General features: G+C 49.5%; 1 protein-coding gene across 1 annotated transcript in view; it reads left to right on the top strand.

Moving 5' to 3' along the window:
• The window catches only part of cplane1 (ciliogenesis and planar polarity effector 1), a 306637-nt gene that overhangs the window by 210725 nt on the left and 81854 nt on the right, over positions 1-14058 (top strand). The window contains exons 30-31 of the mRNA XM_070877077.1: positions 7407-7487; positions 8841-9048. Coding sequence (XP_070733178.1) covers positions 7407-7487; positions 8841-9048 — 289 coding nt within the window. The remainder of the gene's footprint in view (positions 1-7406; positions 7488-8840; positions 9049-14058) is intronic.

Genomic DNA, 14058 nt, shown 5'->3' with positions numbered 1-14058 from the left:
GTTAGGAGACCAAAACTGTACACAATACTCCAGGTGTGGCCTCACCAAGGCCCTGTACAATTGTAGCAACACCTCCCTGCCCCTGTACTCAAATCCCCTCGCTATGAAGGCCAACATGCCATTTGCTTTCTTAACCGCCTGCAGTACCTGCATGCCAACCTTCAATGACTGATGTACCATGACACCCAGGTCTCTTTGAACCTCCCCTTTTCCTAATCTGTCACCATTCAGATAATAGTCTGTCTCTCTGTATTTACCACCAAAGTGGATAACCTCACATTTATCCACATTATACTTCATCTGCCATGCATTTGCCCACTCACCTAACCTATCCAAGTCGCTCTGCCGCCTCATAGCATCCTCCTCGCAGCTCACACTGCCACCCAACTTAGTGTCATCCGCAAATTTGGAGATACTACATTTAATCCCCTCGTCTAAATCATTAATGTACAGTGTAAACAGCTGGGGCCCCAGCACAGAACCTTGCGGTACCCCACTAGTCACTGCCTGCCATTCTGAAAAGTCCCCATTTACTCCTACTCTTTGCTTCCTGTCTGCCAACCAGTTCTCAATCCATGTCAGCACACTACCCCCAATCCCATGTGCTCTAACTTTGCACATTAATCTCTTGTGTGGAACCTTGTCGAAAGCCTTCTGAAAGTCCAAATATACCACATCAACTGGTTCTCCCTTGTCCACTCTACTGGAAACATCCTCAAAAAATTCCAGAAGATTTGTCAAGCATGATTTCCCTTTCACAAATCCATGCTGACTTGGACCTATCATATTACCTCTTTCCAAATGCACTGCTATGACATCCTTAATAATTGATTCCATCATTTTACCCACTACCGATGTCAGGCTGACCGGTCTATAATTCCCTGTTTTCTCTCTCCCTCCTTTTTTAAAAAGTGGGGTTACATTGGCTACCCTCCACTCCATAGGAACTGATCCAGAGTCAATGGAATGTTGGAAAATGACTGTCAATGCATCTGCTATTTCCAAGGCCACCTCCTTAAGTACTCTGGGATGCAGTCCATCAGGCCCTGGGGATTTATCGGCCTTCAATCCCATCAATTTCCCCAACACAATTTCCCGACTAATAAGGATTTCCCTCAGTTTCTCCTCCTTACTAGACCCTCCGACCCCTTTTATATCCGGAAGGTTGTTTGTGTCCTCCTCAGTGAATACCGAACCAAAGTACTTGTTCAATTGGTCCGCCATTTCTTTGTTCCCCGTTATGACTTCCCCTGATTCTGACTGCAGCGGACCTACGTTTGTCTTTACTAACCTTTTTCTCTTTACATATCTATAGAAACTTTTGCAATCCGTCTTAATGTTCCCTGCAAGTTTCTTCTCGTACTCCATTTTCCCTGCCCTAATCAAACCCTTTGTCCTCCTCTGCTGAGTTCTAAATTTCTCCCAGTCCCCGGGTTCGCTGCTATTTCTGGCCAATTTGTATGCCACTTCCTTGGCTTTAATGCTATCCCTGATTTCCCTAGATAGCCACGGTTGAGCCACCTTCCCTTTTTTATTTTTACGCCAGACAGGAATGTACAAATGTTGTAGTTCATCCATGCGGTCTCTAAATGTCTGCCATTGCCAATCCACAGTCAACCCCTTCGGTATCATTCGCCAAACTATCCTAGCCAATTCACGCCTCATACCTTCAAAGTTACCCTTCTTTAAGTTCTGGACCATGGTCTCTGAATCAACATTGATGGGCTCGATGATTCCCCCCGCGGCGCCAACATGGTGCTAATGGATTCGCATTATCGCCCCACGGCGGACTCGGAGTCATCCTAGGTCTGGCCTCTGTGGGCGTGTAGGCCCTGCCATGTACAGTTCTGCCCGCTGAAGGCGTTATTTTATGCACAGTACTTGCCGGTGAGTTCCGATGCTGCAATGATATCTGTTTAGTGTTATCGTTCGTGGACATGAAAGCATGGGCAACCGTGATGGCCTTGCTCAGATCGAGGGATTTGGCAGACAGCAGTTTACGAAGGATGACCTCGTGGCAGATTCCAAGCACGAAAAAGTCCCACAACATTTCCCCCAAAAATCCAGCAAATACGCACGGTCCCACAAGGCATCTTAAGTTGGCAACATAGCTCGCCGCGTCCTGGCCCTTGGAGCGATGGTGCGTGTAAAAGCGATACCTGGCCATCAAAATGCTCTCCTTCGGCTTGAGGTGTTCCTGAACCAGCGAATACAACTCTTCATATGTCTTTTCCGTTGGTTTCGTCGGTGCTAGCAGATTTTTGATGAGGCCATATATCGTGGACCCGCAAACAGTGAGGAGAATCGCCCTGCGCTTGATCGCGGTTTCTTCCTTTTCCAGCTCGTTGGCCACGAAATATTGGTCAAGATGCTCAACGAAGGCTTCCCAATCATCACCCTCAACAAATCTCTCAAGAGTACCAATGGCAGCCATAACTGCGTGAAAGTTCGTGATCTGTTACTCGTCGCCAATTGTTAAGTGTAGAATAACTCTACAAGACCGTATATCTTAAGCTCAAACTGTTGTAACCTTGGTCTCTTTATTGTAACTGCAGATTGAGGAGGTAGCATGTGAGGAGGAGCCTTTTATACCTGCTTTCCATAGGTGTGCAGGTGACCCTTGGGTCTCCCACAGGTGCGCCCCCTGGTGGCAAGTCTTGCATATTAGTGATGTTTACATACATAACAATAGGGGGGTTAAGGGTTATGAGCAACAGCAGAAAAGTGGAGTTAAGGCCAAGATCAGATCAGCCATGATCTTGTTGAATGGCGGAGCAGGCTCGAGGGGGCTTTATGTCCTATTCCTGCTCCTGTCTTTCTCTGCCTGTCTCTCTCGCGCCCTCTGCCTGCGTGGCTCCCGCCCCCGCTCTGCCGGTCCCACTCTCTGTGCCCGCGGTTCTGTGCCGAGTTTCCAGGTTCAGTAAATGTGCCCATTGTTGTGTAAATAAATGGCAAGTTGCCACATGCAGTGCACCTTCACACAGGTAGCACCGCAGAGCCAGGTCACCTGCCTGGTGCTGGGCTGTGGCTGGTTGCTATGCTGCAATCCTGTCGTGCTGTAATCAAGCAGGCTGCGTTTTAACATGGAAGCTGAGAGGAGGCTGAGGAGATTCGACTATTAGAAAGGGTTACAGGAGTATGGAACAGTAACCCATTCACACACTGATAACTCGGTGAGTGAACAGCAATCTGATCAATCATCATCATCGGCAGTCCCTCAGAATCGAGGAAGACTTGCTTCCACTCTAAAAATGAGTCCTTAGGTGGCTGAACAGTCCAATACGAGAACCACAGTCCCTGTCACAGGTGGGACAGACAGTGGTTGAGGGAAGGGGAGGGTGGGACTGGTTTGCCGCACGCTCCTTCCGCTGCCTGCGCTTGATTTCTGCATGCTCTCGGCGACGAGACTCGAGGTGCTCAGCGCTCTCCCGGTTGCACTTCCTCCACTTAGGGTGGTCTTTGGCCAGGGACTCCCAGGTGTCAGTGGGGATGTTGCACTTTATCAGGGAGGCTTTGAGGGTGTCCTTGTTGCGTTTCCTCCGCCCACCTCGTTTGCCGTGAAGGAGTTCCGAGTAGAGCGCTTGCTTTGGGAGTCTCGTGTCTGGCATGCGAACAATGTGACCTGCCCAGCGGAGCTGATCGAGTGTGGTCAGTGCTTCAATGCTGCTGGGTGTGGCTGAGGAGCTCCTCCCAGAGTCACAGTGTGCTGTCGCGCTGCAAAAATCAGGAAAAATGCAAGGAACAGTACCAGCCCTTATACATGGCCTTCTTCGATCTTACAAAGCCTTTGACACTGTCAACGATGAGGGTCTATAGAGCGTCCTCCTCCGTTTCAGCTGCTCCCAAAAGCTCGTCACCATCCTCCGCCTGCTCCACGAAGACATGCAAGCCTTGATCCTTACCAATGGATCCATTACAGACCCAATCCATGTCTGGACCGGGGTCAAACAAATCTTATCAAACTGCCCTGCTCAATCACATACTCCTGTCTGCATGTCTCCCTCTGACCTCCCTGAGAGTGGACGAGCAGGGAAATGGGATTAGAGAGTGAGAGATAGACAGTGGGGAGAGGGAGTGAGCCGCAGAGAGAGAGAGAGAGAGAGAGAGAGACAGCGGAGGGAGAGAGTGGGCCACAGAGTGGGACAGAGTGTGAACAGAGAGAGAGAGACAGCGGAGAGAGAGAGTGGGCCGCAGAGTGTGAGCAGAGAGAGCGACAGTGGAGAAAGGGAGTGGGACAGAGTGTGAGCAGAGAGAGAGAGACAGCAGAGAGAGGGAATGGGCCACAGAGTGTGAGCAGAGAGAGAGAGGGAGAGAGAGAAAGGCCCAGTTAACTTTGGAGGGAGCCTTGTCGCTGTCCGTTCTCGCTGCCTTTGCAGATTTTCTCAGAACTGCCGTGTATTTGTCATCATCACAGGCGCTCCCTCGAACGAGGATGACTTGTTTCCACATGAGTTCACTGATGTTTCAATGAAGGACCCGATGTTCCAGTCCTGAATTCCAATTGAGTGGGTGGAAGATGCCTGTGCATGGATATTTTTAACGTGGGGTGACCGTTGCACACCAGCCACCACACGGGCTTGACAGAGCTAGGTCTTGGTCCAGTGGCAAGGGTTAACCAGGACAACTGGAGACCAGCTCTGCTGCATGAACCTAGTGCACACATATCGCAGTGTGGGCTGGCCCGTGCTGCTTCTGGGCCCCATAGCCTTATTCGCCGCACCACCGCCCACGATGTACCAGGGCCCAGTGCTCCAGCTCTATTTATAGCCCCGACCTGTGGTGATGTTCTCACACAGGTCGGGACAGCCCATGATGGTCCAGGCCCCAGCGCTCCAGCTCTATAACCCCGACCTGTGGTGATGTTCTCACACAGGTCGGGACAGCCCATGATGTTCCAGGGCCCAGTGCTCCAGCTCTATAGCCCCGACCTGTGGTGATGTTCTCACACAGGTCGGGACAGCCCATGATGTTCCAGGGCCCAGTGCTCCAGCTCTATAACCCCGACCTGCGGTGATGTTCTCACACAGGTCGAGACAGCCCATGATGTTCCAGGGCCCGGTGCTCCAGCTCTATAACCCCGACCTGTGGTGATGTTCTCACACAGGTCGGGACAGCCCATGATGTTCCAGGGCCCGGTGCTCCAGCTCCATTTATAGCCCCGACCTGCGGTGATGTTCTCACACAGGTCGGGACAGCCCATGATGTTCCAGGGCCCAGTGCTCCAGCTCTATTTATAGCCCCGACCTGTGGTGATGTTCTCACACAGGTCGGGACAGCCCATGATGTTCCAGGGCCCAGTGCTCCAGCTCTATTTATAGCCCCGACCTGCGGTGATGTTCTCACACAGGTCGGGACAGCCCATGATGTTCCAGGGCCCAGTGCTCCAGCTCTATTTATAACCCCGACCTGCGGTGATGTTCTCACACAGGTCGGGACAGCCCATGATGTTCCAGGGCCCGGTGCTCCAGCTCTATAACCCCGACCTGCGGTGATGTTCTCACACAGGTCGGGACAGCCCATGATGTTCCAGGGCCCAGTGCTCCAGCTCTATTTATAGCCCCGACCTGCGGTGATGTTCTCACACAGGTCGGGACAGCCCATGATGTTCCAGGGCCCAGTGCTCCAGCTCTATAGCCCCGACCTGTGGTGATGTTCTCACACAGGTCGGGACAGCCCATGATGTTCCAGGCCCCGGTGCTCCAGCTCTATTTATAGCCCTGACCTGCGGTGATGTTCTCACACAGGTCGGGACAGCCCATGATGTTCCAGGGCCCAGTGCTCCAGCTCTATTTATAGCCCCGACCTGCGGTGGTATTCTCACACAGGTCGGGGTGGCCCATGATGTATTTGTGCAACTCTGTTAACTCTCCTCCTGCCCCCTGCTCGGCCTCCTGTGTCCCTGTCGGTGATACTTTGTTCTGCCTCCAGCCTCACTTGCTCTCTTTCTGCTTGTTTCCTGGCTCCATTCTTGTTGCTGTCCCTCATGTTGTTCCCCCGCCATTCCCGATCTGTTTCTTTCGCTCCCATTGCTTGATTATTTTCTCACTCCCGCGCCCTTGCGTTTCCCCATGCCCCATCCCCTAAGCAAACTGTGAATCCCGTGTATCGGGCAATCTCGGGAATTCCTTAAGCTCATCTGAGAAACAGTATTACCCTCGGACGATAGCTGACCACAATCCTGGGGTTGGGGGTAATATATTAGCATGGATAGAGGATTGGCTAACTAACAGAAATCAGAGAGTCGGGATAAATGGGTCATTTTCCGGTTGGCAAACAGTAACTAGTGAGGTACCGCAGGGATCAGTGCTGGGGCCTCAACTATTTACAATCTGTATTAACGACTTGGATGAAGGGACCGAGTGTAATGTAGCCAAGTTTGCTGACGATGCAAAGATGGGTGGGAAAGCAAATTGTGAGGAGGACACAAAAAATCTGCAAAGGGACATAGACAGGTTAAGTGAGTACTGGGCTAAAATTTGGCAGATGGAGTATAATGTGGAAAAATGTGAGGCTATCCACTTGGGCAGAAATAATAGAAAAGCAAATTATAATTTAAATGGAGAAAAATTGCAAAATGCTGTAGTACAGAGAATTCTGACGATACTTGTGCATGAAACACAAAAGGTTAGTATGCAGGTACAGCAAGTGATCAGGAAGGCCAATGGAATGTTGGCCTTTATTGCAAGGGGAATGGAATATAAAAGCAGGGAAGTCTTGCTACAATTATATAGGGTATTGGTGAGGACACACCTGGAGTACTGCGTGCAGTTTTGGTCTCCATATTTACGAAAGGATATACTTGCATTGGAGGCAGTTCAGAGAAGGTTCACCAGGTTGATTCCAGAGATGAGGGGGTTGACTTATGAAGATAGGTTGAGTAGGTTGGGTCTCTACTCATTGGAGTTTAGAAGAATGAGAGGTGATCTTATTGAAACATAGAAGATAATGAGGGGTCTCGACAAGGTGGATGCAGAGAGGATCTTTCTGCTTATAGGGGAAACTAAAACTAGGGGACATAGTCTCAGAATAAGGGGCCGTCCATTTAAAACTGAGATGAGGAGGAATTTCTTCTCTGAGGGTTGTAAATCTATGGAATTCTCGACCCCAGAGAGCTGTGGATGCTGGGTCATTGAATATATTTAAAGCGGATATAGACAGATTTTTGAGCGATAACTCAGTAAAGGGTTATGGGGAGCGGGCAGGGAAGTGGAGCTGAGTCCATGATCAGATCAGCCATGATATACTAAATGGCGGAGCAGGGAGGGGGCCGTATGGCCTACTCCTGTTCCTATTTCTCAATTCTGTCTGAAGAGGTGGTATGATATACACACTGATTGCACGGTGTAAGAGAGGGTCTATTGAGCCCGATATTAACGCTGAATGTGTGTTGTTGCTGTTTCATACAGAGTGCAGAGAGACAGTGCCACCATGCATCCCTGCTCTGCTCAGACCACATCCCAATCCTCGCTGGAGACAGCAGCAGACAGGTGAGCAACCATTGTAAGCACTGCACTGTATCTCTGGGGCTGTGGGAACGCCAATCTAAGCTCTCCGATAATTAAAAGCCATAGATCAAGGGCAGAGGGACAGAGCAGCCGTAAGCTCATTCAACGTCAAAACAGTCTGATAGGCCAACTGGGGAAAGTGTATTCAGTAACTGGGGAAAGTGTATTCAGTAACTGGGGAAAGTGTATTCAGTAATTCGAGAGTGAGAGTATGTGGAACAGGCTTGAGGTATTTTCTGGCCTACTCCTGTTCCTATGTTCAATAACGGTGGAGAGAGTATTCAGTATGAGGCCAGTCCATACCCTGTGCCCTTTGACAGGAGTTAGCGAACAGCATCAATGTCAGTTTTGCTGCTGCCTCCGGTGTTTCCCTGGAGCTGTGATTAGTGGTGTTTATTCACCTTGGGCAGGAAGAGTAGAAAAGCATAATTTCTAAATGTTGGAATTTGGAAAGATTTCGGTGTCCTTGTACTGGAAACACATGCAGGTACAGAGCGCAATAAGGAAGGCAAATGCCATATTTGCTTTTATTGCAATATGGTTAGAGTACTAGACTAAGGAAGTCTTGCTACAATTGTACAGGGCCTTGGTGAGACCACACCTGGAGTACTGTGCACAATTTTGTTCTCCGTATCTAAGGAAGGATACACTTGCCTTGGAGGCGGTACAACAAAGGTTCCTGGGATGAGAGGGCTGTCTTATGATGAGAGATTGTGTAGAATGGGCCTATACTCTCCGGAGTTTAGAAGAATGAGAGGTGATCTCATAGAAACATACAAGATTCTGAGGGGGATTGACAGGGGTAGATGCTGAGAGGTTGTTTCCCCCTGGCTGGAGAGTCTAGAACAGGGGCACAGTCTCAGGGTAAAGGGTCGGCCAAAGACTGAAACGAGGAGGAATTTGAGGGTTGTGAATCTTTGGCATTCCTTAGCCCAAAGGGCTGTGGATGCTGAATCGTTGAGTATATTCAAGGCTGAGATAGATGAAAGATTTTTGGACTCTAGCAGGAATCAAGGTATATAAGGATCGGGCGGGAACGTGGAATTGAGGTAGAAGATCAGCCATGATCTCATTGAATGGCCGAGCAGGCTCGAGGGACCGTATGGCCTACTACTGGTCCTAATTCGTGTTTTTATCCCTTAGTGAGCTCAGTGCCTGCTGTAATTGCAGAGTGACTGGGCCAGACTCTGAACGGAATCTGATGGGTTTCCCCTCACCAGTCACTGCTTTTGTCCATTCCTTCCTTTGCCTGGGCCTATTGCCCAGGCGGGCTCCCTCCTGCCTGGACCAGACTGTGGTGAATTGTCAATCTGTGTTTGTCCATTCCTTCCTCAGCCCAGGCCGACTGCCCAGCCCGGCTCCCTCCTGCCCGGACCAGACTGTGGTGAATTGTCAATCTGTGTCTGATCGATGGAACCTCCCGCTCACACCTGCTGCTTCTGGGCCCGCTGCATCCCAGACTCTGGGCCCTGGTGGTCAGGCAGTCAACACATCAGATGTTGTCAGACACATGCTCCAGGACGAAATGTATAAACTGGTTCAGGTAATGTGAAATATAAATTCTTTCCCTGTTAGTCTGCTCATCCAGTCATTCACTTAGTAATCTAGACCTGCTTACCCCTCTAGACGCATTTACTGATCGAGATGCTCTCTCTCTCTCTTCTTGGTTCAATTACTCATCTAGATGCTCGCTCTTGTTGGGTGTTTGTTGTTCACTCTACTCTGATTCTTAGACTTCGGAACTTATTGTGGGAAAGGACAACGCGTGGCACAAAATTTAGGCTTAACCCATTTTATTACACAACAAAAACCGACTAAAACTACAGGACTAGACTGCTGAGAGAAATCGACTGAAAACATACAATCATCCTACCTGGCTGTAGCTATTGTAGGTTTGTGGTCATTGGTTCCGTGAACTGCTGGTTGTTCTTCTGTCGTTCTCTGCAGTACTGTTCCTTTCGTGTCCTTCTGTCTCTCTGTTTGTCCTTCTTCGTTTCTCTTTCATTTTCTTGTGTTTCTGTGTTCGTATATTTATATCCATAGTATGAATAAGTTTCCCGCTGGGCCGGGGTCCGATTAATGTGTCTGGATCGATGTGGTGATCTGTTTAACTGGCTGTGGTGATGAGTTTGAATAGATACTAATTTGCACACGGAGTCGACAGTGCAAAAGATAACTTCTTATCCTAATGCCCTGCACATTGATTGGGCTAACCAAACTGGTAGCAATACTGTGGAGGACGATTTCCTGGAGTGTATAAGGGATGGTTTTCTAGACCAATATGTCAAGGAACCAACTAGCGAACAGGCCATCCTAGACTAGGTCTTGTGTAATGTGAGAGGATTAATTAGCAATCTTGGGGAAGAGTGACCATAATATGGTAGAATTCTTCTTTAAGATGGAGAGTGTCACAGTTAATTCAGAGACTAGGGTCCTGCACTTAAAGAAAGGAAACTTTGACGGCATGAGACATGAATTGGTTAGGATAGACTGGAGAATGATACTTAAAGGGTTGACAGTGGATAGGCAATGGCAGACATTTAAAGATCAATGGATGAACAACAATAATTGTACATCCCTGTGTGGCGAAAGAATAAAAAGGGAAGGTGACTCAACCGTGGCTAAAAAGGGAAATTAGGGAAAGTGTTAAATCCAAGGAAGAGGCATATAAATTGGCCAGAAAAAGCAGCAAACCTGAGGACTGGGAGAAATTTAGAATTCAGCAGAGAAGGACTAAGGGTTTAATTAGGAGCGGGAAAATAGAGTATGAGAGGAAGCTTGTCAGGAACTTAAAGACTGACTGCAAAAGCTTCTAGAGATATGTGAAGAGAAAAAGATTAGTGAAGACTAATGTAGATCCCTTGCAGTCAGAATCAGGGGAATTCATAATGGGGAACAAGGAAATGGCAGACCAATTGAACAAATACTTTTAGTTCTGTCTTCACTAAGAAAGACACGAATAACCTCCCGAAAATACTAGGGGACTGAGGGTCTAGCGAGAAGGAGGAACTGAGGGAAATCCTTATCAGTCAGGAAATGATATTAGGGAAATTGAAGGGACTGAAGGCCGACAAATCCCCAGGGCCTGATAGTCTGCATCCCAGAGTACTTAAGGAAGTGGCATTAGAAATATTGGAGGCCTTGGTAGTAATTTTCCAACATTCCATGGACGCTGGATCAGTTCCTATGGATTGGAGGGTAGCTAATGTAACCCCACTTTTTAAAAAAGGAGGGAGAGAGAAAAAAGGGAATTATTGACCGGTTAGCCTGACATCGGTAGTGGGGAAAATGTTCGAATCAATTATTAAAGATGTAATAGCAGCGCATTTGGAAAAAAGTAACAGGATTGGTCCAAGTCAGCATGGATTTATGAAAGGGAAATCATGCTTGACAGATCTAGAATTTTTTGAGGATGGAACTAGTAGAGTGGATAAGGGAGAACCAGTGGATGTGGTGTATATGGACTTTGTAAAGACTTTTGGCAAGGTCCCACACAAGAGATTAGTGTGCAAAATTAAGGCACATGGTATTGGTGGTAATGTATTGACGTGGATAGAGAACTGGTTGGCAGACAGGAAGCAAAGAGTGGGAATAAAGGGGTCTTTTTCAGACCCCTTTACTAGTGGGGTGCCGCAGGGTTCAGTGCTGGGACCCCAGCTATTTACAATATACGTTAATGATTTTGACTAAGGAATTGAATGTAGTTTGCAGGTGACACTAAGCTGGGTGGCAGTGTGAGCTGCGAGAAAGATGCTAGGAAGCTGCAGGGTGACTTGGACAGGTTAGGTGAGTGGGCAAATGCATGGCAGATGCAGTATAATGTGGATAAGTGTGAGGTTATCCACTTTGGTTGCAAAAACACGAAGGCAGAATATTATCTGAATGACGGCAGACGAGGAAAAGGGGAGGTGCAACGAGACCTGGGTGTCATGGTACATCAGTCATTGAAAGTTGGCATGCAGGTACAGCAGGCAGTAAAGAAGATGCTGGCCTTCATAGCGAGGGGATTTGAATATTGGAGCAGGGAGGTCTTACTGCAGTTGTACAGGGCCTTGGTGAGGCCACAGCTTGAGTATTATGTGCAGTTTTGGTCTCATAATCTGAGGAAGGACGTTCTTGCTATTGAGGGAGTGCAGCGAAGGTTCACCAGACTGATTCCCGGGATGGCAGGACTGACATATGAAGAAAGACTGGATCGACTAGGCTTATATTCACTGGAATTTAGAAGAATGAGAGGGGATCTCATAGAAACATATAAAATTCTGACAGGACTGGACAGGTTAGATGCAGGAAGAATGTTCCCGATGTTGGGGAAGTCCAGAACCAGGGGTCACAGTCTAAGGATAAGTGGTAAGCCATTTAGGACCGAGATGAGGAGAAACTTCTTCACTCAGAGAATTGTGAACCTGTGGAATTTTCTACCACAGAAAGTTGTTGAGGCCAGTTCATTAGATATATTCAAAAGGGAGTTAGATATCGCCCTTACGGCTAAAGGGATCAAGGGGTATGGAGAGAAAGCAGGAATGGGGTACTGAAGTTGCATGATCAGCCATGATCATATTTAATGGTGGTGCAGGCTCAAAGGGCCGAATGTCCTACTCCTTCACCTACTTGCTATGTTTCTATGTTTCCATGCAAAAATGTGTATTTCGTAGGGTCCTTTGTAGTCTTGGCTTCTTGCAGACTTGTAGGGCCCAAGTTTCGGCCTCAGTTGCTCCTGATTTTTTGGAGCAACTGGTGTAGAACGGAGTATCTTATAAATTCAAATTCTCGGCATTTAGTTTCCTCCAGTTCTAGTCAGTTAGAACAGTTTCACTTTGGAACAGAATTTCTTTTTTCAAAAGGGGGCGTGTCCGGCCACTTACGCCTGTTTTCAAAGTTTCGGCAGTGAAAACTTACTCCAAACGAACTTAGAATGGAGTAAGTGAAAATTTTTGTACGCTCGAAAAAACCTTGTCTACACTTTAGAAAATCAGGCGTAGGTTACAAATCAGGCGTCGGGAATGGCGGCGGGGGGGGGGGGGGGTTAAAGGGAAGTTTACAAACATTAAACACTTCAGTTTTACAAATAAAGAGCCATCATCAATAATAAATTATAAAAACATCAATAAATCAACCAATAAATCAATCAAAAAAATTAATAAGAAATAATTTTTTTTTTAAATCAACAAATAAAACATTTTCTACTTACCGACTGCAGCACCAGGAGCCCTCCAACAGCATGCTGGGATACTGCCCCCACCCCCCCCCCCCCCCGCCCGCCGTCTCTGTCAGTGTCTCTATCTGTCTGTCTGTCTGTCAGTGTCTGTGTTTCTGACAGCGAGAGGAGGGGGGTAGAGGGAGAGAAGGGGGGCAGGGGGAGGGGAGAGAGGGGGGCAGGGGGAGAGGAGAGGGGGGGGCAGGGGGAGGGGAGAGGGGGGGAGGGGAGAGGGGAGGATAGAGGGAGGGAAGGGGAGGAGAGAGGGAGGGAAGGGGAGGAGAGAGGGAGGGGAGGAAGGGAAGGGGAGGAGAGAGGGTGGGGAGAAAGGGAAGGGGAGGAGAGGGGAGGGAGGGGGAGGAGAGGGGGAGGGAGGGGGGAGAGAAGGAGAGGGTGGAGAAGGGGAGAGAAGTAGTGGGGAGGAGAAAGGGGGGGGGGGGGAGAGGAGAAAGTGGGGAGGCTGAACGGGCCGGGCCCAAGACTTCGGGCAGGGCCCGGTCCCCAGCACCAGATTTACAGGAAGGTGGCGTTGGGTCGGGTCGGGGGGAGCGCAGGTCGGGGTCGGGTCAGATCGGGTCGGATCGTGTCGTGTCTGGTCCGGGGGTGTGGGGGGGGGGGGAGGTTGGGAGCACGGGTCGAGGTGGGGGAGGAGGGGGGGGGAGGAGGATGGAGGTTGGGTTGGTTCGGGTTGCGGGTGGGGAGGGAGGGAGAGCGGGTCGGTTCGTGTCGGGGGCGTGGGGAGGGAGGTCAGGTCGGGGGGAGGGCAGTGGGGGAGCGCGGGTCAGGTCGGGTCGGGTGCGGGGGGGAGCGGGAGTCGAGTCGGGTCGGGAGGAAGCAGGAGCTGGCTGTGGGAGGAGCCTTATGCACGCAGCCCCAGTGAGGCCATTGGGCCAGGGTTAGGGGCTGCGTGCTTCGGGCCCCTCCCACACAGTTTTGGGCACCTGAAGCTGCTATGCGTGCAGAGGTCCCGGCACTGTTTTCAGCGCAGGGACCTGGCTCCGCCCCCTGCAGCTCGTGCTGCGTCGCGCCCGGCTCAAGAGGACCAGCAGGGAGCCGGAGAATCTGGAAGTGTTTTTTATGCGCACTTTGTGGCGCGAGAAACGGGCGTCCAGGTTGGGCATGTAGTCTCTGGGGTGAACTGTTTTATCCCCTGCAGCCAATCAACTCCGGGTCTCCTCTGATAGATAGTATTAATCTCTTTGTCTGTATGCATGACCAAGTTTCGCCCTTGACCACCGAGATTGCTTTTAATGGGTGATGAGCCCCCACTTGCCACAAGCTGGCGCCTGTTCCCCACCCAGATAGTCCAACCGTTTTTACTGTAAAACAGTTTGTTCGTAGCCTCTTCCTGTGCCT

The sequence above is a fragment of the Pristiophorus japonicus genome, chromosome 1 (assembly GCF_044704955.1).
Source record: "Pristiophorus japonicus isolate sPriJap1 chromosome 1, sPriJap1.hap1, whole genome shotgun sequence".
In the NCBI taxonomy this organism is placed as follows: Eukaryota; Metazoa; Chordata; class Chondrichthyes; family Pristiophoridae; genus Pristiophorus; species Pristiophorus japonicus.
The sequence above is the reverse complement of the archived record's forward strand: the minus strand, read 5'-3'. Positions and strand labels throughout refer to the sequence as shown.